This window comes from Podarcis pityusensis, assembly GCF_964106645.2.
Source record: "Podarcis pityusensis genome assembly, chromosome: 7".
Classification (NCBI taxonomy): domain Eukaryota; kingdom Metazoa; phylum Chordata; class Lepidosauria; order Squamata; family Lacertidae; genus Podarcis; species Podarcis pityusensis.
This window is the reverse complement of record NC_138031.1, coordinates 77,868,885-77,893,266: the sequence shown is the minus strand read 5'-3', so window position 1 is coordinate 77,893,266 and position 24,382 is coordinate 77,868,885. Positions and strand designations below refer to the sequence as shown.

General features: G+C 43.2%; 1 protein-coding gene across 8 annotated transcripts in view; it reads left to right on the top strand.

Annotated features, from left to right (window-relative positions):
• TRIO (trio Rho guanine nucleotide exchange factor) overlaps positions 1-24,382 on the top strand; it is a 263,757-nt gene that overhangs the window by 193,677 nt on the left and 45,698 nt on the right. For all 8 annotated transcript variants that reach the window (XM_081014562.1, XM_081014564.1, XM_081014565.1 and 5 more), the window contains exons 35-36: positions 20,166-20,458; positions 22,089-22,259. In XM_081014562.1, the coding sequence (XP_080870688.1) occupies positions 20,166-20,458; positions 22,089-22,259 (464 nt within the window). The remainder of the gene's footprint in view (positions 1-20,165; positions 20,459-22,088; positions 22,260-24,382) is intronic.

Here is a 24,382-nt window from a genome sequence, read left to right as displayed (position 1 = left end):
AATTAGTCAGCTAATTAATTGCTTAGTTGTGAATTGCCACACTTTCACAGCTCAATTTTGGAGCTCCTCAGAGAACGTGAATGGGTTAAATGAAATCCTAGTTAGTCATAAATGTGGACATTCTGATGTCTTGCTCAGGGGTTTTTTTTTATCTCCCATTGTGCTAATGTCTCATTCACTTGCATCAGTTTTGGCAAGATTTGTAAAGTCAGGCGAACTAGAAGCTGAGACGCATTTGCCACACCTGAATGTTCCTTGTTCCAGCTGTGGCTTCATTTAACAGTCCACATTTGAGTAGTCACTTCTTTTTCACGAACAACAAAAGTTAGAAGGCAGAATTCTTTATGCAGTCATTTTGACCACCTTGAAGCAATTCCTGAGCCTTTCAGGCCATCTCCCATCAATTTCGAAAAGGCCTTTAATAGGATACTGTAAAGAAAGCAGAGCTGTTGGCTGTGTCTTGCAGGCAGGGGGTGTGTGGGGTGGAGATGCAGGGAATTATTGAGCACTTGGAAGAAAAGGCCTTTGGGCCATTTGCACTCAAATGGGTCAGCATCTGGCTGACCCAGTAAAAAAAATTGCTTTTGTTTGCAAGGATGCGAAGCTACATGAAATAATACCCTAGATATTTTCCAAAAGAAACAATTTTCTAGTCATTCAGTTCCTTTGCAAACTGGCTTTTTAAAAAATCTGTGGGGTAGAAGGAACCGCGAGAATTCAATGAACAGGGCAATCTTTGTGTTTATAACCTAAGAAACCAAAACCCTACTGGGTGCAGCTGTGCTGGTAGTGCTGAAACTGTAGGCACATTGTACAGTAAAGGCAAGAAGAACTCTGTCCAGAATTTGTTGTAAAGTCACATTGTGCTTACCCAGAAAGTACTGACCCCAGAATGATTTACCGAAGCTTTCTTGTTGGGGAAGATTGTACAGCTTTTTTGGCTGAGGCCAAGGTAGTTAAGGGCGGAGAACAAAGATGAAACTGGCAGGATGGAATGATTCTTTGCTGCTGAGTTCATGAGCAAGCACTCCCTGCCTCTCTCCTTACAGGAAATGTGTACTGTAAATAAAATTCCTGGTAATTTGTGTAACTTGCGTTTTAATCCAAGCATTGAACAGTTGCGGCCTTATGTTGGACCTTTTGACTTTTGGGATTGGGTGGCCTTGCGTCCTGTGAGTTTGAGCAATTCAGCATGATTTCCAAGTTGCATTTTGCCAAAATGACAAATTGTGATTTATAAGACTAGGGAATTATTGTAAAGTGCGTAACAGAGAGAAATTTGTTCAGTAGTTCAGTAGAGTGGCATGGAGCCTCCCTCCCACTCCCGCACCAAATGCTCCATCTATTAATCCCATATTCTCTTCAATATAAAATTCTCAAAAATGAGGAGCAGTATTCACAGTAACATACATCAAAAAATCAATGAAAGCAGGAACTTAAAAGCAGGCAGAGGGACAACAACTACTAAGCCAATATTTTAGCACTGAAGGGCCTGCATAAATAAGGAGTCTTTGGAGCCTTTATAAAACGTAACCACCCACCTAAGCTTTCTTACACAACCAGTGTTAATTGGGAAGGGTGCAGGAAGGGCCATACTTGAAAATTAGATTCTGCAATTTCATGCGGCTTTCATGGACATAATAATCTAGAGAACGTCCTATGACTATGTCTTACAATAAAAGAAGAAAAGGTGGTTTTTGCTGGCAAACCATGTTTTCTTGGCAAGGTGGAAGGGCCAAGGAACAGAGAAAGGCCTTGTTGCGACCTCCTCTAAATTCCCAGCTCCTTCTTGCCATAGCGTGTCAGGTTTACTGCATGTTGGCAAAGTGTTTGTTGCATAGATTGGACCAGGGGTAGGCAGCCTAAGGTCCAGGGGCCGAATACTGCCCAATCGCCTTCTCAATCCAGCCCACAGACGGTCCGGGTTTCAGCATGTTTTTACATGAGTAGAATGTGTCCTTTTATTTAAAATTCATCTCTGGGTTGTTTGTGGGGCCTGCCTGGTGTTTTTACATGAGTAGAATGTGTGCTTTTATTTAAAATGCATCTCTGGGTTATTTGTGGGGCATAGGAATTCCTTCATTTTTTCCCCTTCAAAATATAGTCCAGCCCACCACATGGTCTGAGGGATGGTGGACCGGCCCACAGCTGAGAAAAGTTGCTGACCCCTGGTTTGGACCAAAGGGGCTGTTGTCTCTGACCCCCATTGTCCAATACAGTTACTTTAGAAGGGAAGACTCTGCCTTCCTTTGCCCCCCAAAGCAGCTGGTGTGGGGAAGGATTTCTTTGCTGTAATTTATAAAAGAAGGCCTAAACAATTAAATTGCAAAAAGAACATCAGTCACATTGGCTACAGGAGTTGCACAGTGATAATACTTTCTAGCCATTATGACACTCAAACTAAGATGAAAATATGTCTTCAACAAAAGTTTTGTGATACTTCTGTAAATATATAGTTGCTAATGGCTGCATCCTGTTTAAGAAGGTAGAGCTTAAAAATAGCACCTCCTATTGGCCACTGTCTTCCCACACAGATATTCCATATATACACACAGAAACGCATATGTATGTGATGCTATATTTGACAGTGTACATACAGGCTTTCTCATAATATTTGAAGAGACCTTCGCTAGTATAGGAAAAGTTCCCAAGGAATGGTAGAATCATTTCTGTATCATAAAGTGGTGTGGAACCATTTTTTCCCTCAGTTCTAAACATTCACTAGAATCGAAATAGCCAAAAATATATGTGAGCATTTACACTAACCAATCACACACACACACAAAACGGTGATATGTCGTGGCATTTTCTCTCTCCCTTTTGGCAAGTAGCTTCTGGTGTTTATGATTGGGATAGCCATAAGTTGAAAATTAAGGTAGCATTGGAAAAGAATGCCTAACTCATGATTTTCGAGCTTAATTTCATGATACAGCAATGTGCTTTTTATTAGCTTGACTAGAAGAAGGCCTTACTGCTGGATGGGCTGGTCCCTTGCTTTTGCACCGTGAAATTAACCATCCACGGTCCTTTCTGCTCGCTGAATTGCACTCCAGCCTCTCAGAGGGAACGAATGAGCTAGTTGTCGGCGGAGCCAAGAATTTTTCTTGAACTTCAGTTAGGCTAGTTACGGTAGAGGGTAAGCCATCGCATCTGGCTATTCCCACGTGTGAGCCTAAAATCTGGAGCTGCGCTGTGCAAGTGAGTCAGAGGAGAGCATCCCCTGAAGGGAGTCGCTGCCTGGAAGCTGCGACAAGGGGCTTTAAAAGAGCTGTTATTCTGCTCTCAGTTCTTCGCTAAGGAGTTCTCAGAGGGAAGGAGGAGGAGAAGGAGGAGAGCACAGTGTGTGGAAATCCTCTGCAGGAGTTTTGCAGCAAGCTAACAGTTTGCCATGTCAAACGGAGTAGAGCAAATTGACACCCTGGAATCTCTTCATTCACCGTACTGTGGAAATGGGCAGCCGGGCAGCTGCAAATACTGGATCCTGGACTTAGGTACAGATGGCAGGCAAATATTGGTTTGGGCGGGAGGAGGGCAAAGGGTTTCTTCCTCTCCTTTTCAGAAGCAGATGTGTTTAGGTGAACAGTATAGCATGCTGTGGGCTTAATACCAGCAAAGGGGAGAGCAAATGTACTTCAAGTACCTTCTATCAGACTCTAGACGATACAAGCGCAGTGATGCTATTCTTTCCATTCCTAAATTTCTGTAAAGGGAGACAGGGGGGTGGGGGGTGGAAATGGGGATTTGCAAGCCAGAACGGGGAAGAGTAGCATAGCTGTTCCTGTCCAATGGTCTACCTAAGAATATTTATCCGTAGCAGAAAGAAGCCACTTTCCGTTTGCATGAAGTGAAGGTTGATGCGGGGGACAGGGAGAGATGCATGATCTAAAATGTCATTTATCTTATGCAAATTTTTGAAAACCTTCTCCAGCAAGGGGGGAAAAGATTCAAACATCTACAAATCAAACATTTCCAATTAAATATGATCAGGCAAGTCAGGAATCAAAAAGGAGGCGGTCTATTAATACATCAATGCTAACTGTGTGTCTTCTATACACTATTACAAAGATACACAAACCTATCAGGGATCAGATTTTTCTGTTTGCCTGTTGTACCAGACCAGTCATCCAACAAATGGGTTGATTGGCTCTCAATATTATCAGATGTCATTATCTGTTCCAAAACAAGTTTTATCTTCTTCCGTGGCGTTGTTTAGTCTGCCCGCATGAGCAGCCATTAACTTAAATCTAACCATGGTAATAAATTTTAAAGGTCTGTGTTTCTTTGGGTGAAAGGAATGGGATACTTGAAACTTGCTTGATGAATAGAAATTACAAGGATTTGCACTAGAGACTGTTGAAACCCATTGTCATAGAGGTTGATTAAAATGTATCTGGATCTTTATGTTTCCCTACTTATCTTGAATGTAATCTAAATGCAGCCACTGGCATTCTAAGGATCTAAGGCATTCTAATGTTCATGTGCAGCCTGATCCTGTTTATAACTTAAAGGTAAAGGGACCCCTGACCATTAGGTCCAGTCGTGGCCAACTCTGGGGTTGCGGCGCTCATCTCGCTTTATTGGCCGAGGGAGCCGGCCTACAGCTTCCGGGTCATGTGGCCAGCATGACTAAGCCGCTTCTGGCGAACCAGAGCAGCGCACGGAAATGCCGTTTACCTTCCCACCAGAGCGATACCTATTTATCTGCTTGCACTTTGATGTGCTTTTGAACTGCTAGGTTAGCAGGAGCAGGGACTGAGCAACGGGAGCTCACCCCATCATGAGGATTCGAACCGCCGACCTTCTGATCGGCAAGCCCTAGGCTCTGTGGTTTATAACTTACTCAGAATCAAATCCCACTGGCTTCACAACTGCTTACCAGTTAGGATTGCAAGCTCAAAGTGAATTAGGAACAGTTTGGGTAGACTGAACCTGGGGCATGCATCTGGGCTGGAGGAGTTTCAACTGTGGAAAAATTACCGCAAAGTACGGCTGATGTGTGACAAACGTCTGGAATCAATTGGAAACAGCATGGAACTGTGTACCTTTCATGTTCTTGGTAGTGGAAGAGTTCTTGTGCCTTTTGAAAAGTCTGTAGATCTCACTGTGCTGTTCATGATAAATTCCAGCTCCAAAGATAGCATAAACTTCTCTGAGGAACATCTGACAACCTCCCAGATGCGTTACTTAGCAGGAATGTTTCTCAGATGCCACAGCCTGCAGTGTCGTTCGGATAGATGCTGTACCAAACCAGGTAGATAAAGCACATTCAGTTGTGCATTGCATTTGCCAGCTTCGGCTCATAGAGCATGCTCACGCTGGGCACAAGCAGCAGGAAGTAAGTGCACCTGGCTAGATGGCACATTTTTAAAAGCATACTGGATCTGTGAGCAACCTAAGAGGGAAAACATCAGGCAGAAATGCATTATAAGAGAATTTTGCTTTCATGCAAGAATCTGATTATCTCTAGCTCATGTTTGTGGCCAATGCACTATGCATGCTGATGACTATCTAAAAATTAATTGGAACTATTACTTCCATGCATTGGCATTTAGGCTTATTCATTTTTCCTCTTTTCGAGGTCTGTCAAAGCCTCCCGACTTTATTAATCATTACTGCACATTTTAGTGCAGAAATCAATATTTCCAAGGCCATGCTAATGTTTTCCCACTTACGCCTCAAGTTAAAAATGGCTAGCAAATGGCTTGCATTCCAATGAGCTGAATCACCTGGCAGGAAGTCTCTACAGTTCCTGGGTGTTGTGCAGTCCATTCTGGTTTTTTTCCTGTTTCCTTTTGGTCTGTGTAGAACTCTTCACATTGTTAACACCTATAGAGGATGTTCTGGGGGCAAGTCAGCAGAAATAACTGTGATATTGTATAAACCAAAACCTCATTAATTACCGTTGTACATATTGCATGTCTGTAAATAAGAACTGAAATTTGTAAGATTCAGCCTCCTCTTTGATATATGGTCACTTCTATTTAAAATAGACAGAGCCTTTTCAATATGATTCTCCTCCAGACATCTATAGTTGCTATATCACACTTTGCAGTACTGGGATGTTGGCTGCAGCGGGGCAGCAAGCATGCTTTTCCACCAAACTTTTTCTTTGAGTATTAAAATTCATACATGCTTTAAAATCTAGATTAAAATCCTTTGTGTTACTACATCACAATGCCTTAAAAACAAAACAGTCAACAAGTTGTTAGAGAGAAAGTCCTCTCCCAGGAAGAATGAGAAGAGAAACTGTTACCGCATTTTCTGCCCCAATGTAAGATTCTTTAGGGAAATGTAACAGGGAGAGATTAGAGTCAAACAAAAACATATTTTTAAAACACTACTAGCTATCTCAAAAGCAACAGCTTCTTAGCTTGGGTTTCGGGTTTTAATATTGTAATTTTATGTTGTGAACCGCTCTTGATATCTATGGATGAAGGGCTGTATACAAATTTAATAAATAAATAATAATAATAATAGATTTTTTCCCCCCACTGTAGGGAGCAGTGGAAATGTACAGTCATACCTCGAGTTGCAGACGCTTCAGGTTGTGTTTTTTCAGGTTATGGACGCTCCGAAACCCGGAAGTACCGCAGCGGGTAACTTCCAGGTTTCGGAGGTCGCACATGCGCAGAAGAGCTAAATCGCGCTTTGTGCATGCGCAGAAGCACTGAATCGCAACCCGTGTGTGCGCAGACGCGCCGCTGCGAGTTGCGAATGTGCATCCCGCAGGGATTATGTTAGCAACCCAAGCGTCCACTGTATATTGGATTGTGTAATGGACACACTTGATTTTTATTTTCAAATAACCAGAGGCATACCTTCCTACTTCCTTAACAGATCATACGAAGCCATGTTTCACTGGTAAATTTCAAAGGTAACATGGAACAGTATGGATGGAAACCGAAAGAAACATGAGACATGTTAATGCATTCTGTAGTGTAACAGGAAATAGTGGGAGGAGGGTTCCATTAGTTTTGCCTTTTAGTTATTACAAAATCCTATTAACCCTAATCGAACATACGCAAATAGAGCCCCGTGAAAGTAAGCCTGGGCTGCCTTATTGCTTTCCAGAGCAGGAAATGCTCCATTCTTGCCATGAGACTGCACACTGAGTATTGCCAAGCACTGCAAGACATGTCCACGTGGGACTATCGTTTTCGGGGAGCTGTACCACAGATTCAGCGCATCTGATCCCCACGATCCAAATGCATTCTGACTTTCCACTTCATTTATTTATCTGTTTATAAAGCAGACAAAACAATTATAAAAAACAAGCAAAATCATCCCAAATGGAAGAGAACAGTCTAAAATCAGTAAAAGAAACAGGTCTCACAAGTCTTTAAGATCCACAAGCATGAGACTCATAATCTCGGGGTGGTGGGTTCGAGTGCCACGTTGGGTGGAAGGTTCCTGCATTGCAGGGGATCGGACTAGGCGAACCTCCCTGGTCCCGTCCAATTCTACAAATCTGTGATTCCGTAATCTGGACTGGGGCATGTGTATCCCTTTCTGTGGGGGCACTGCTTCCTGTTGTGTGCGTTTTATCGCCCTGCAGAGAGAGCTTGTAGCTGCTACATAAAAGGTAAAGGGACCCCTGACCATTAGGTCCAGTCATGACCGACTCTGGGGTTACAGCGCTCATCTCGCTTTATTGGCCGAGGGAGCCGGTGTACAGCTTCCGGGTCATGTGGCCAGCATAACTAAACCGTTTCTGGCGAACCAGAGCAGTGCACGGAAACGCCGTTTACCTTCCCGCCGGAGTGGTACCTATTTATCTACTTGCACTTTACGTGCTTTCGAACTGCTAGGTGGGCAGGAGCAAGGATCGAGCAACAGGAGCTCACCCCGTTGCGGGGATTCAAACCGCCGACCTTCTGATCGGCAAGTCCTAGGCTCTGTGGTTTAACCCACAGCACCACCCGTGTCCCTTCAGCTGCTACATAGAGAGGCTGAAAAAGAGTGGGGTTAGGTGTTGCTCACGTAGGGCTCTCATATTTGTGCTCAGGATTTGTTGCCGTAATTGATTCCGGCTGTACTTCAGGTAAGATTTATGGCTCAAATGGAACACACGAGCTTTCCTCGCTAAGTACTTTTTTTTTTTTTTTTTAACATTCACATCCAGTATCACGATGGTGCGTGCATGTAATATATCTCTCCGTTTCTACTTGAGGGATAGTGTTACCGTGAAGCGGTTGCTGGGAAAGGGCGCTCAGGAAAAGAGGGTGAAGGCTGGAATGCAGTAAAGTATCCAGTGTAGCTTGCAGGGTGGTGTAACTCTTGGATGCGAGCCAGTTCCGAAAGAAGTGCGTAGTCCTAGCCTTTGTGGCACAGATGGAAGTTGTTAAATGTGTTGCTGTAGACCCTCGCCAGAGTCGGCCAGAACAATGGGCTGCAAAATCTCCCCTGGAACAGAGCACATCTGGGTGCTGGGGAGAGGCATGTCTGTTGGCTAATGCACTGCAGGCCTGTGTTTCCTACCTTCTCTCAGTGGGGACCGTCTCTCAAGCGTTCTTTTGTGCACAATTCATAAACAGGAAGTTCCAGTTGAAATCTCCCTTTTAACGAACTTGAAGGTCTTTTTTTAAAAGGAAAAAAAACCTATTTTCACGTGTGCCCATGGAGAGGGGAGGAGGGTGTCTAAGGAAATAACGATTTGCTCCTGAATGGGCTTTTGTTAGCTTGAGTTTAGGGGCACAATTTCTGCCTGTGATGGATGTGGTCTGAGGTTCGAATTCTTCCAAAGAGCTTTAGAAGAGACAGGGGCCCAACCTCATTGCATGTAAACCACAATAAGGTGAGAGACCCCCATCGTTTTCTTCCCACCCACTTGCTCCTTTTAAATATCAGTTCTCCCTAATGTATTGTAGGGCTAATTCATGCATGTTAGGTTCATAACTTGGTGGTAATAAAAAAAATGGGAACTCGCATAGGATTTGAGCCATCGCAAATCAAACACCATTTGCATTGCAAGTCAAACCCAGTGCTTTTCTATGCAGTCAGTTTATGTGTTCTGCGTCAGATGGTCACATTATGTTCATGTATGTGTGAACTAGCTGGAAGCTCCTTTCTGAAGGCCATTAGAGGTGGAAAAACTGGAGGGGGTTGTCAGAGCTAATAACAACTTGGCATGGGAATGTTGAGGGTGCATGAAAAGGTAGGAGAGAAACATATTAAAGCACCATCTCTCTGAGTTTCACTTCCTTTTTTTTTTTAAGGGTCTAGTTTTGACCCATAAACAGTGGGACAATGCTCTGCCCTCCATAGGATGGGGCTTTTTGCATTACAGATTGGGAAGCAGCTCTGTGGCAACTCTCAGCCAGTTGCCACAGAGCAAATTTGACAAAGCTGATTTGAGAAGCTGAACCTCTCAAAATTTGATGGAAACCAAAAAGCCAAATTTCTTGGGGCTGAAAAGGTCTCTGATGAACCCCAAAGAGCCATCCCATTAGACATCTAAACCCAGCTGTTCACCTGCCTAGCTCTTTCATGAATCTTTCTATGAATCTTAGTCATAGCCTTCAAACCACTTCCTCCGGATTAGTCCCAGTGACTTCACTATGACTACTCCAGAATAAGTATGTTTGTGGGTATGTTGGTCTTTAACATTCCCCATTGGTTTTGAAGTGGATACTTTTGTTCTATCATTTCTTGTAATGTCTCAGGAAAGGGGAAAAACATATACTTGCATAATTCCTAAAGAGCCTTCAAATCTTAATTACTAATTCATCAGGCAAAGACATTTTTTCTATTGTATGTTATGCATTACTAAATGCATGTGTTAATAAGCCAACATTGTATTATTACATGATCATGAACTTGCCTGCGAAGCATTTTTAGTTATGCCCTGCTCTCTCTCTCTTACTTTCATATGCAGAGAATTGTAAGTCTTTGTTAAGCAAAATCCATATGGAGGAAGGTGCTGGCTTTGAACCCCATTAAATACATTGGGGATTTATTTACTTAACCCACAGCTTCTCAATACATTTGCTATTAAAACAATGTTCCATAAGATAATGGGGGGGGGGATGCTTTCCTAACAATCTTATAGCTTTCCATCCCATCAAAGTTTATGCATTGCTTGCAAGTTGCATGAAGCTCTGAAGGGAAGAGGAATATGTTGGTATCCATCTGTTTCTAGAGACAAAGGAGCACATGTTCCCCACTGAAAGCAATAGCCCTTCCCTAACACCCCATACACACCAAGAGGAATATAATATAATCTTCTTTGTACATATAGTAGAAGGATATTTATAATTTATCACTCCCTACCTTGGTGATTCCTTAACTTAGATACCGGGGTACAGTTTTGACTTTTCGTTTTCTAGATGAAAATTGGTGATGCCCTTGACACTTGGAAATAGAGAATTTCATACTCTTGATAAATCCCAGAAAAATGGGTAGACATCATCATTGCAAATGCATAATAGCCATTAATATTGCCTCCTGTCATCTTGCTTTTCCCCTTTGTCTTGTGACTTCTAGACTGTAGACTGCAATTGCCCTGCACTCATCAGCTGTGAATACCAGGAAATCCTGGTATATGCTTTGCCTCTTTCAAGACGATATATTGGGACAGAGATGGTGGCTCAATGCTTTGGACGATATAAAGTGTTGGGTGCATCTAGTGTAGTACCTTAATTTTTCAAGATATTATTTCAGCCCCTCTGGCAGTGTTAACACACTGTTTGAGAATCAATGCCCTAGCTATGAAACATGTTTGCTGCAGAATTCCTATGAAAATTGGTGAGGTTTTGGTGTGCAACTGTGATTTTACTTCATACTCTCTAAGGAACATTACACACATTGCATAGCAGTGAATCAAAGTTTTCTGCAGTGCATTCACTCTGTGCCGTAGTTCACACATAATACTAAGCCATGGTTTGTTTAACAAACCACAAGTTTTTCTGCAGCTGCTCAAACAACCCAATAGCTTGTTTCTCCACAGTTTGTTTTCTTTCCAACTACTCTTTGCTTCTGCCTTTGTAGCTTGATGAGTGTCTGAGGTGGGTAAATTGCTGGCTTCACACATAATACCATGCCATAGTTAAAGCATAGTTCATTAGGCAACAACAAACCATGACTTCGTATTGTGGTTTGTTGGCATTAAATAAGCCGTAGTTAAACCATTGGGTAAAAGTTGGATGATCACATTAACAATTTTAAAATAAATCATAGTTTAATCAACCCATGGTTTAGCTCTATGTGCGAACCAAGCCAGTGAAGGGTTGCAACTAAAGCTGGGTCTCTCAAGTACCTATATGATGATTGCACAGGCTTTTTGCCTGCACACTTCTTGAATCCAAGATACTTTTATAGATATACCTTTAAAGCAACTTTAAAACATGGGTAACTGAAGTTGAAGAAAAGTGGTGATGCTTTTGACTTGTGTTTATCCTTTGGGGTGCAGAGAGGAGCAGTGGCGTGTTGTTGTTAATGTTGTTGTTGTTGTTAAAAATGGATATTTCATGCACCTAGCAGCGGCTTTATTTCATCAACTGATTCATCATTTTCATTGAGATTTGGAGCAAAAGGAGCTAAGAAACAATTCAGTGGCAAAAGCTGCAGAGCTTTCCCCCCCTTCAGAACACTGTGTTTTAATCAGAACTTGTCATGATCTTGGAAGTGCAGAAAACCAGCCATACCACAAAAATATATCGGTTGAAACATGGAACTCTTGGCACTCATGCTAAAACAAGCCCCACAGCACAGTGATGGGTTTTTTTGCCAGAAGAAAGCCCTTAAGTAATATCCGTATAAATCCGAAACCTCCGGTTTTAATCTAGAGAGAGGGCTAAAGTTGGCTCCATTAACTGCATCACATAAAGTGATGCCGGATTCAGTGATGATGGAATCCTTTGTTCTTGGCTACTAACAACATGAATGATACTTTTCCTTTTGTAGTTTGGAAAGCATCCTCTTTGGAGGGGAAAGGAGATTTGAGTCCCGCTTCCTCTTTGGTTGTGGTCTAAGGTTAAGAACTCATAAAAGTACATGTTTGGGACATGGCAGTCACTGTACAACATATTAACATGTATGGTTTTCCCATTCTCCTTGCCCAGTTGTACTGTGTCCTTGCTTGGCTTCACTGTTGGGCAGGACAAAGGTGGTAAATGTAGGTTGAATGCTGTTAATGCCTGTTTCCGGGTTTAGGGCAGTCAGCAGGCAAATGCAATGCCCATGCTCAGATGCAGGGCAGCATGCCAGAGATCCAGCAGGGGGCAGTAGTCTGTTTTCCTTTGCACTTGCCCTTGTTCTCAAGCAATGGAGACCAGACTCTGAGTGGGTTCCTCTTAGATCGTGCAGTACAGATGTTCTCCACCAGCCAACACTGCTGATGGGAGCTGTAGTCTAAAACAGGGATGTCCAACAGTTCAGTCGCAATCTACTGGCAGATCCCCGAGAGGTTTTGGTAGATCGCAGTCGATCTCTGGTTCCCTTTCCTTAGCGTCACTAAAACTGACTCCTGCCCTGCCCTCCATTGTTGTATGATCTCTGGAAAGGAAGATGGGTGCTTTCTCCGTGCAGCGGTTTTGATCCATAGCAATCTTTTTGTGAGTGACTTTACCCCCTTTGACCCTTGCCTTTAACTCCCCCCCCAAAAAAGTTAACCCCTAAAAATGGGGCTTTTCTCCTCCCTAAGGAAAGCTCAACAACTTTGAGCTGAACCCCAAAAAAATAGGGGTAGATCACTGCCAGTTTTTAATTCTGAAAGTAGATCGCAGTCTCTTGAAAGATGGCCACCCCTGATCTAAAATATTTGGAGGGCGCCAGATTGGGTTTTTAGCTGTCAGATCTGTTCATTCACCATATTTTAAGTGTCAATAAGAACCGTCCACTGAAAATGTGTAGCAAAAATGTTACACGATGGGAAATGAGCATCAAACGGCTATGCTAGTTGAGGAAACAATATTGGTTATGACTCTTGGTTGTGTTTAGTCACAATAGCAAACCAGGATTTGCTTTGTGTAATGTGTGAAATGGCCCTTCCTTGTTGTTGCACCTTCCCCGTCCATTTGCCAGCTTCAGTTCTCCTTCCTTGGCCATTGACATGTGGAGTGCTCCATGCTTCTTATGTCAATAGCGTGCTCTGTTGGCCATAAATTATGCCTCGAGGGGATACACAACCCACTGTCTCAGTAGTAGCATATGTGTCACATCTGGCTTTTAGAAAGCATACCGTGGAGGAATTGGACACTTCTGCTTTTATGTCTGCCTTGAGTGGAATGCTAAGTTGAAATTAAGGCCCCTTTTTAAAAAAAAAAAAAAAAAAACGCTTTTATCCTTGGGCTTTTGTTGAACCTTATAGCATAATATTTTCCTTGCTTGGAGGACCATACCAAAGATCCACTTAGCACAACAGTTGTATCCTTTCTAACACGCCTGAGAAACACTTAAGCTGGACTTGACTATCTCTTGTTTGACCTCAGCATCTGGTACTCGGAGGTACAGTATATCTGCAAATCAATTTAGCCACCTTTGCTAATAGCCATGGATATGTTAGATTTCATGTTAGCTTTCTATCAGTCTTTAGTGTCCTTTTCTTCACATAAGTAGGCTGGAAATTATGATAGGCCCTGGAAGGTCTAATGAAAACTGTCCATCTGTCTGCATGCGTAGGGAGCACTGCCTTGGCCCTTGAGCCTTTGGAATATGTAGGGTACAGATGTGAGTAAGTTTTGCCACAACCGAGCTCCTTAAGTCAGGAGAAAAACATAGAATAAGCTTGTACTAATGAGATTCCCCAAATCATGGCGTGCCCCAATAAGAATTTTGTGCTGCTTAAATGATGGCTTGTTGCTTTATTTTATTAGATTCTTTAATTCTACTTCAAGGAAGCCATTTCAGCTTCCATACTCATTCTCTCTCTCTCTCTCTCTCTCTCTCTCTCTCTCTCATATACTCAATTTTGTCTGCAAGGTAGGTTAGGCTAAGAGACAGTGATGTGGCCAAGACCATACAGTGAACATGAATAAGAATTCTAACCTAGGTCTCTATGCCCATCACAACACACTATTTACTACAGCACATTTTGTCATAGAATCATGGGAGTTGGAAGGGACCCTGATAATCATCTAGTTCAGCCACCTGCAATGCAGGAATATGCAGCTGTTCCACCTGGGATCGAACCTGCAACCTTGGCACTATCAACACCTCACTCTAACCATCTGAGCTATTCAAAAGGTGTCCGTAACCATGGGAAGGAGAGAAAATGCTGCAATGAGGTAGAGAAGCAAACACCTCCAGTGTTCAAGTCAAACCTTCAATTTAGTATTATTATGACTTGACCGGAAAAAGAGCAATTTCATATGAGTTGAGAAATGGCCTGTTTCCCATATCAACAAGAAAGGAAATGACTTCAAGTTGGACTCTTTCCAACACTCTTTCCAACACAGTTTGACTGTGAGGGACTCGGTTGTAACCACAACTTTCATTGGTTTCCCTTCCCTACAGGTAATCTATATGCAGAACTTCTTGTGTGCTTAATCACACACACACACACACACACACGAATTTTCAAAGCACTTTATATATGCTGTCTGTAATTTTTGCTATGGTCATGTAAGGTTTGCCAGTAACATTCTGCATGTCACAGATGGGGGCCTGAGAATATGCTGGATGCTTTTTGTGAACTATAATAGCTATATTACTATGCAAGAACATACAGGTGGGCTTGATTGACAGCAGGGCAGGCAAGTGGAACATGCCCTTGGGGAACTAATTTGATGTTGAATTGTAACATTTCCAAACAGGTTAACCTGTGGCCGTCTTTTACACGGGTGTGCATAGTCTGGTTACAATGTGTTGCTTTACGTTGTGGGCTCAATCCCATTGAAATCCAGCAAAGAACACGCACAGCTCTCTTAATAATGGAACTTACTGTCTCTAAGCCAACTGCTTAGTTTCCTACATTTGCACCCCACCCTTTCTCCAAGGAGGTCAGTGCAGGATTATAACCACATAGCATAACAGTGTGTGTTAGATTAAGTTCAGATATCTTGATTTGCAAAGGCCCCTGAGGAGGATTCCTAGCAGAAAAGCCTTCTTGGTGTCAGTCCAGTTTTTCTCTGATACTCCACATGAGCGTGTTGTATGAGAGGCAGCAAAGTGACACAAGCCCTCTGCTTCTATTTAATGTATGCTCTCAACTCGCAAGACTATTGCTGTTAAAAAGGAACAAATGATCCTCATTATGTCAACAGCGAAAATGAAAGGGCTTTCACATAGTGATTCATAGTAAAATATTCCTTTTCATAAAATGGCACAGTGGCCATTTCCACTGATTACCTAGAACAGAACAGCCTTTTCTACCTGTATATGTACTCTTAGATACAGATATTTGATTATCCCCCCCCCCCCCCCTGCTGGCTGGTGGTCTAAATAGCAAGAACTGGGAACAGGGGCTAGCTCTGTTCATCTGAGAAAGCCTGTTGAAACTCTGTTATTTTTTGTCATGAAAAAAACAACACATCCACTAGTCAGTCACTCAGGAATGTAGATTCACTACCTTAGGCACCAGAAATAGAAGGGCAGCTTTCTATGAATACTGTAATGGTTTCATTATTTTGATTGCTGGTGTTGTAACGTTTAGGGTTATCTGACTTTAGACAAGTACAGACTTACATAGAGGTATTTTTTAAAATCTCCATAATTTGTCATCCATGTGCTTAGCTGAAGGTGATGACTGCTGCTGTCGCATAATAGGAAACCTTTCTCAGAGAAGTACATTTACGGCCCTGTTCTCGGACAAGTATATAATAAAATGTGTCCGTAAACAAACATATGTCACATGAATGCATGACATTACTACATAGAAAGCATCTGGGGGGAGTAAAAAAAGAACCTAGAAGCTCCATATATGTAATTGTACACATGCAAGTGAGGCCTTCCAAGAAATTGTTACACTGTGGAGCATTCATTAATTCCAGTGTGTCTGGTCTAAGTCCTCCTCTTCTTCTTCTTCTTCGGCGATAACTCGTAGCCGAGTAAGATAGTCTTCCGTAAACACGGTTTTAACAATGAGTCCATAAGTGACTGTGGAGGCCAATTCTGGATCCACATGTCCTTCCACAGTGGGGACATTGGTTTCCAGGCAGGAGTTGATCACAGTGTGGATTTGCCAAGCATACCTTCCTCTTAGCACGTTTCTCCCTTGCATCCTGGGTTTGAGTACCGTGTTTTTCGCCCTATAGGACGCACTTTTTCCCCTCCAAAAATGAAGGGGAAATCTGGGTGCGTCCTATGGGGCGAATGCAGGCTTTCGGTGAAGCTTGGAGAGCGAGAGGGGTCGGTGCGCACCGACCCCTCTCGCTCTCCAGGCTTCAGGAAGACATCCGCAGCCTAGGCAGCCCACAGGAGTTCCCGCAGGGCTGTCTAGGCTGCGGATAGCAGCCTGCTTCCCAGAGCGCCGGGCGCGCTGAAAGCAGAGCGCCCGGCGCTTCGGGAACACATCCGCAGCCTAGTCACCCCTGCGGGAGTTCCCGCAGGGCTCCCTACGCTGCGGATAGCAGCCTGCCGCCCGGCGCGAGGGACGCCCTGAAGCAGAGCGCCCCTCGTGCCGGGCAGACATCCGCAGCGTGTTGGAGCCCTGCGGGAGTTCCCCGCAGTGCTCCCCACGCTGCGGATAGTAGCCTGCCACCTGGCGCGAGGGGCGCCCTGAAGCAGAGCGCCCCTCGCGCCGGACAGACATCGGCCAGCCCCACAAGCTCAGGGGACAGCAAGGAGGCGCAGCGCCGTCATCCTGCTGTTCCTCGACCTGGTTCGGGTTCCCCGACCTGGTTTTGGGGGGGAAATAAAGGGGGGGGGAATTTCCTTTATTTCCCCCCCAAAAAACTAGGTGCGTCCTATGGGACGGAGCATCCTATGGAACGAAAAATACAGTATCTTCAAAGCCCATGACACCTTTGGTAAAGGCTGTTCTCCAACTGGAGCTCTCGCAAGCCAGTGTTTCCCAGTTGTCGGTGCTTAGACTACATTTTTTAAGATTTGCCTTGAGAGAGAGTTTTTAAACCACTTTTGTTGACCACCAGCATTACACTTTCCATTTTTAAGTTTGGAATAGAGTAGTTGCTTTGGAAGACAATCTTCAGGCATCCGCACAACATGACCAGTCCAGCGAACCCAAGTTGAATACCACCTGAGGAGTTTTGTACATTATGCTGAAAATAGCAAACAGAGGAAAGGGAGAGAGAATGTGCTTTTGCATAGGTAGATTTAGAAAGCAGGTATTTCATCTCTGGACACCAAATTGTCTATCCCAGTATTGATCCTAAGTGGACATACAGTTGAGCATAATTGTGTAGTAGCAAGCGTCAACTCTACCCTATATGAAGCGCACATTTCAGTTAAAGAAAGGGGCACTTGGATGTGTGTTTTGTTTGGCAGAGGAAAATTAAATATATCTGTTTCATGGGAGGAAATGGGTTTTTTGTTGCCTCTGGCCGCGTCTTAAATATTATTAAGTTGTCTGGAGCTCAACAGGAAAATCTGAGGCAGATGCCTTTCTTTCACCAAACAACAGGGCATGATTAAGGAGATTTTACACACATACAGTGAGCCTGCAACTTTAGTGCATTTAACTTCTACGCATTCACATTTACGCGCATGGCAAAAAACTAGAAAGGGTGTAGGATTCCCGGAAAAATGACTTTGGCAATCCCACCCACCATTGAACCCAATCGGTTTTGACTATATGTGATTTTGGCTTTAGGAGCGATTCCTTGAACGTTACCCACATAAATTGTCATACAGATAAACAAGGTCTGATTCCTTGGCTTTGGGTTTAGAATGAGTACTTGGCTGTAAAATTTTGATTTCCATCTTTTGTTCTAGCTTAACTATTCTGCTTTCTCTTCAGTTCCTTTGTTTTGTTGTATTAAATGGACTTTGCCTGAACTCCGACCTCCATTAGCAGAGGTACATATGGAGCCGTACTTCGAGCTTGTGGAGAATGTAGTAAATTATCCCTTGGAGGGTTTGTGGCTAGTCTAAACAAAAGTGCACCCTTGAGATATTTGATAAAAGCGAGTCCCAAAGGCTCATCTGGTGTCTGTATTTATGATTAGTTTTATGAACTTGGACAATACCCTTGACTAGCCTTGGAGAAATGTGAGTTACATTCATAGACTTAACAAGTGGGATAAATATTTATCATCTTGTTAATGGAAGATCTGGGAGACTAGTGGGTGGACATCTTCTTAAAAATTCACAGGACATTAAAATGGATGCAGACGCAGTAACAAATCGGTTTCTTAGCAAGTTTTATATAATAACTGAGGGGCATTTTTTTTACAATATAATGTAATACCACTATCCACACACCCACACATGCAAAAAAAAAAAAGAGATAATTCCCTCAAACGGTACCAGGGCTCTATGTGCTAAATTGCTCCCTGCTGACATCCCTTTGACATGTGAAGATGTCTTAGTCCAGGCCTTTAGGCAGAGATGAGGTTTGGTCCTGAAGGGATATTACTGGTTTTTGTCCACCCACTGCTTTTTAGACTGTTTTTGAGGTTTTATGTCTGTGTAATGTTCTATATGTTTTACTTCGGAGTTATTGTTCGTTTTTTGCTACGTGCACCACGGCCTAGAATGGTGAGGGCAAAATTAATACGGCGATGAATAAAAACTCATAGAACGCGATATTGGCGCGCAATTCAGTTCCGTAGGAAAGGGAGCTTCCCTCCGCTCCTTGCAGCTTCTGCCCCTTATGAATGTGAAGATAAGGGCTGCATAGTTTATAATTTCAGAATAATTGTGAAAGGGCAAAATGAATTGTGTAAGATAAGTTATGCAGTTGTGCTCAGTTTGCCCAAGTTGTGTGAGTCCTGAGTACAGAATTTTAATTGTTGAGTGCAGAATCCACAAAGCAGCAGCAATTTTGTGCCCCATGTGGAAGTGACAGGTATAAAAAGCTAGGCTAGAACTTGTCTGCCTCATCTGGTAATCAGATCCAGGGAAGTTTTTGTGGTTTTGCGGGGCAGGGTTTAATAGAGAGGCATTCAGTCGCATGAGCCCCAACCAGCAGTCTAACATAATGCAACCCAGGCCTGGGTTAACAACCTCAGTAACGAGGAGGCCTAAAATAAGGTAGTGTTTTATCCCTGTACCTTGTAATTCAGATACTAGGCATTTTGGGGGTTGGTTGGACATCTGTCCCAATCCATTGTACAGCATTATTTTCACCCCATGTAGAATACAGTGGTACCTCTGGTTACAAACTCAATTCGTTCCGGAGGTCCGTTCTTAACCTGAAACCGTTCTTAACCTGAGGTACCACTTTAGATAATGGGACCTGCTGCCGTGCCGCGGCCGCACAATTTCTGTTCTCATCCTGAGGTAAAGTTCTTAACCCGAGGTACTATTTCCAGGTTAGCGCAGTTTGTAACCCAAAGTGTTTGTAAGCTGAGGTACCACTGTACACTTAAGTTTACACACCAATATTCATTGAAAATCAGGCACGATTGTCAAATACTAAGGCAAAGCATATATAAACTACATTATGTGTCTGGGTAGCCTTGTTGAAACAAACAAAGAAGGGTTTTAGCAGGAATCTAAAAAGCATAGGGTGAGAGCCTGCCTAATGCTAGAATTAGAAAAGAACTGTGCAAAAGGAAAAGGAGAAATATAGCTTGCATTTTTTGTGAGGCGGAGGGGAGAGAGACTTGTCTAATCAATATCAGCTACTGGTAATGCCAGTTTATATGCATATGCTGTACAGCACGGTTGCTGGTTGTGCTTGGGTGGAGTTCATGTCACAATATTACTACCTCAGACTGGGTCGTTGTTGTACAGAGTCCCCACACTGGCATTATATCTACCTGGCAGCCAGCAGTTCTGGCATGGAAACCCCTTCTGTAATCCAGCTGGCTCACATGGTTGCAGCAGGGAAGCCTCCGTACAACAGCTGACATATCATAGTGCCTATAACTGAGTGTTGTGTCTGATCCATGCATACGACAACAAATAGCAATATGGTGTTGCACAATGACCAAGGTTGAGTTCACGCCAGTTTCCTTGCATTTGGATAAATTACAGAAAGCGGCTTCGACGTTGCAGTTGTTACCCGTGGCTCTCGCTGTTCCTCACAGGAACTCAAGTCTACCCAACGGGCGTGGTTGCTGATAGATCTTCCATTGATCATTCCATTCCCTTCTCTTTTTCAGATTCCCTTTCCGTTTCCAGCAATGATGCCAGCCCTCCTGCGTCGGTGACATCACTCCAGCCCCATATGATTGGGGCACAGAGTTCCCCAGGTCCAAAGCGCCCGGGTAACACCCTGAGGAAATGGCTCACCAGCCCAGTGAGGCGACTTAGCAGTGGAAAGGCAGATGGGCATGTCAAGAAACTGGCCCACAAGCATAAGAAGAGAGGCGAAGTTCGCAAAAGCGCTGATACTGGCTCTCAGAAGGACTCCGATGACAGTGCTGCTACACCACAAGATGAAACTATTGAAGAGGTGTGTGTTTTCCAAGTTTTTCTTTGAATATTATATAGGCACACAAAATTGAAATAGGAGTGTCGATTCAGGTATTATTATTTTTTGGCCCTACCTATGGCATCTTGGTACTTTTTGTTTTGTTCTTGGCCACACTGGGAGAAGCACCACTGTCTGGGTCTGGTTTTGGTTTTTTTTATGACCAGAGAGATACTTCCTTGTCTTCCGTTGCTGCCAGAATCCTTAACAAACAGTTTGTTTTCTAAGTCTTCCATGGCACTCTTCCATAAACAGCCGCATCTGGCTGTTTTCATTCCTCAAAATGTGTTGCCTCATTTCTCTTCACTATGTTTCACTGAAAAGAGAGGGAATCTCACGGGACATCTTGACTATTCAGAAACATCTATGCTTTGTGATTGCTGTCCTGATCTATACTATGTGATACGTTGCACTCTGATCCTGCAGAGTTAAATCAGACAGTTGTGGAAAAAATAACTGTTAACTAACATTAGCTAACAGTTTAAGTACCAGCAAGATATGATCTCTGATTGAGGTTTCCTATACGTGTTTTAGCCCCTTCCCCCTTAGTAGTTTTAACATGGAAGCATGAGCCCAATTTTGCTATATTGAAAAGACATACTTGCATGTGTCTGTAGTGCACTTTCAGTACACAGACGTGACCATTCTGGCCCAATTCAGACATACTGATCCCAGTTTGATGACCCAAGACCTGTGAAACTGGGGTCAAGGTTTGTGCTCAAACGCCCTCCTTGCCCCCTTCCCTCATGCTCCCAGCTTGAGCAAAGTTATCTGTTTCTTAAGCCCGGCTTCAGCTGGGGAGGGCGGGATATAAATAAAAATTATTATTATTATTATTATTATTATTATTATTATTATTATTATTATTAAAACACAGTGTCCCACGATTCCAAAAAAGGTACCTGTTTTAATGGCTTCCTATAAACCAGGCTGAGGTCAAGAATTCTAGGGAGCAGGTGTTTGCTCTAGTATGAAATAATCAAAATTTGAAAATACAGTGGGTTTGTTTTAAAGTGGAAGCTTAAATTCTCCAGGGAGGGGAAGGAGGGTGTGAGCCCAAGATTCGGCATGGCTTCTTCCATAGCACATAAACCGTGGGTTATTTGCTTGTCTGAGCTAGGACATAGTCAAGCCCACTTGATTCTGAACCAACATAGGGTTGTTGTTGTTTTAAGGACATCAAACGCCTCTTCACAGTCCAAATTCAGTAACAGAGTGAACTTCCATTCTATTTTGTATGATGGGTTTCCAGTTAAAATTCTCATTTGTTATCAGTACTGCTGCCATTGCAGGTTTTACTGTCAATTGACATGTTTCTTAAAAGCACATTTTGGGGAGGCTTGTCTTCTTCCACCAGAAGGTTAAAATGTGCTGAACTCTCCCAAAGGATATATGAATAGCGATGGGGTCTATAGAGTGCTCTCGGATTTGATAATTTTCATGGCATATTAGAAAGGGAGATGAGACAGTGTGTAAGAGACTGGGCTATGTACCAGAAATGCTGGCCTTCAGACATTATAAGACTGTTGTCAGAAGATGAGGCTCTATGAAGTAATTTCCATATTCTGAAACATTATATAAATGCTAAGTACTGTTAATGTTACATTTGTAGAGAGGGCGTAATGAGGGTTTGAGCAGTGGCACCCTCTCCAAATCATCCTCGTCAGGCATGCAGAGTTGTGGAGAGGAGGAAGGTGAAGAAGGGGCTGATGCTGTTCCACTTCCCCCTCCAATGGCAATCCAGCAACACAGTCTACTCCAGCCAGATTCGCAGGATGACAAGGTAAATAAATGAAAGGAGGGAGATCCCGTGGCAGAATGGTTTGACTGAAATGATTTGTGTTTGGTAATCAAAGCTGTTCGACGTGCAGTGTGTCATGTCAAACCCGAACATTTTGCAGAGCAGTATGGGCTCCCTGTGAACAGACCAGGAAGAGAGTAGTAGGTGGTTCAGATCCAGAAGCCTGTGTGGTGGTGGTGGTAGTGGTAATAAAATCCCTGCGCCACAAAAGTTTGAAGTCTACACAGTTAAAAACAATAAAACAGCAAGCCAGACCCACAGCACAGAGTAGAGCAACCTCAGTCCTGTTTCTCAAAGGCCTCCCTGAAGAGGAACATTGTCATTGATCTTCTGAAGGTCCGGGGAAAGAGTTGGTTGGGTGTGCCTCCCTAGACCTTCAGAACATCATCCTGCCTAGCTGTTCTCATTCCTACATCTCGCCCCTCCATCACTGTGGCATGCGGAAGTTCTTTCCATCTTTTTGGATTGTTTGTCTGCCTTTGTCCTTCGTTCATCTCAAATTGGAAGGCTTTGTCAGCGCAAAGTTTTGCTAAGCAACCTTATTCTTCACATGTTGCATTTCACTCGACGTTCTGCTGCTTTCAGGCTTATCGTTTGAATTTTAAAAAAACACACCCACTCGGCATAATTTATGCCTTCTGACATAAACAAAAATTTATGATTCACACCTAACTTTTCGAAAATACAGATTTTGTTGTTGTGTATATAGTTTTCTCACGGACTTAGTTCTGCACCAAATACTTATTTTCCAAATGCACTTTAGAAAAACCAGTGACTTTGCTTTTTAATATTTTCCTCTTCCTTTTTTGAGGGGCGGGGTATTTTTTTATGTGAGATCATGGTTACGCTTTCTTGGCAACAAGCCACCATTTTGGGCAGAGCAGATGTTTTCAGCATTTGGGGGTTTCCTACCCCCCCTTCCACACCCTTGTGGTTTTCTTGAGGATCTTAATCATTGTTAAGGTAACCACATCCTGACTAGCAGTGGGAATTTCCTGCATGCTCAGTAAAATTGACTCCCACAGTGTATAAAAGCATGGTAGAACCCAAAGTGAAATGTTCCTAAAGATGGACAGGAAGACCCCAAATTCCTCCTGTCCTTAGAATAAGTTTGATTCTTTTGCACATTAAACATTTGAGCCCCTACCCAGATGCTATCGCAGGGCTCCAGCCAACAGAAGGAGCCCTACCTGGGTCAGAGCTTTCTCCATTCAGTGAGTTGAGGAATGCCATGTCACAGAAGCTGCTAAGAACTTCCATAGCATTGGAGGCCCTGCTGCTTTTGGCTGAGATGCTAGCTCTCGTACTAAATGTAAAGCACCTAAAATCATTTTGTCACCCTGGGAAAGGATTTTGCTTCTGTTTCTCATCTCTGTGCGTGGGAAAGTCTGGAACAGACCTTTAAGGTTCATGTGCCTCCATCTAGACCCTTGCTCTCCTCACTATTTGTATTGTCTGGTGGTTTTAAAATAGGAAGTGTTAGAGGAGATCTGGAATACAGTGGTACCTCGGTTTTCTAACGTAATCCGTTCCGGAAGACCGTTTAACTTATGAAATGTTCGAAAACTGAAGAATTTACTTCTGGAAGCATTTACTTACGGAAAACTCAATACGTTCAACTTCCAAAAAGTGTTCGAAAACCAAAGCAGTTACTTCTGGGTTTTCGGCGTTCAAAAACTGAAACGTTTGACTTCTGAGACGTTCGAAAACCGAGATACCACTGTATTAGAAACACAGGAACTTCTGTCTTTTTGGAGCCATGTTCTGCATGCTGTGAGAGGACTGGGGAAGAATATTCATGAGCCAGAGACATTGTCTCAGTCTCGCCATACATAGCAGCGTGAAGAGGGAAGCAGCACCTGAACAGTCCTAAAGGTCTGGAAAGTAATTTGACAAACCATTACAAGTTAATTTCCACCCATTCCTCCGCATTTCTCCATTCTGGAGTCCCGTGTGTCGTATAAACTTGACAGTGCTAGAGGGTGCAAGTGTCAACTACTTTTTAAAGGGATTTTTTTTCTCACAGGACTTCTCTGTGCGCCAGTACAAATGCCAGAATATAAAATCCACCATCGGTTGCATGCTTGTGTTTTGCTACGGGGCAA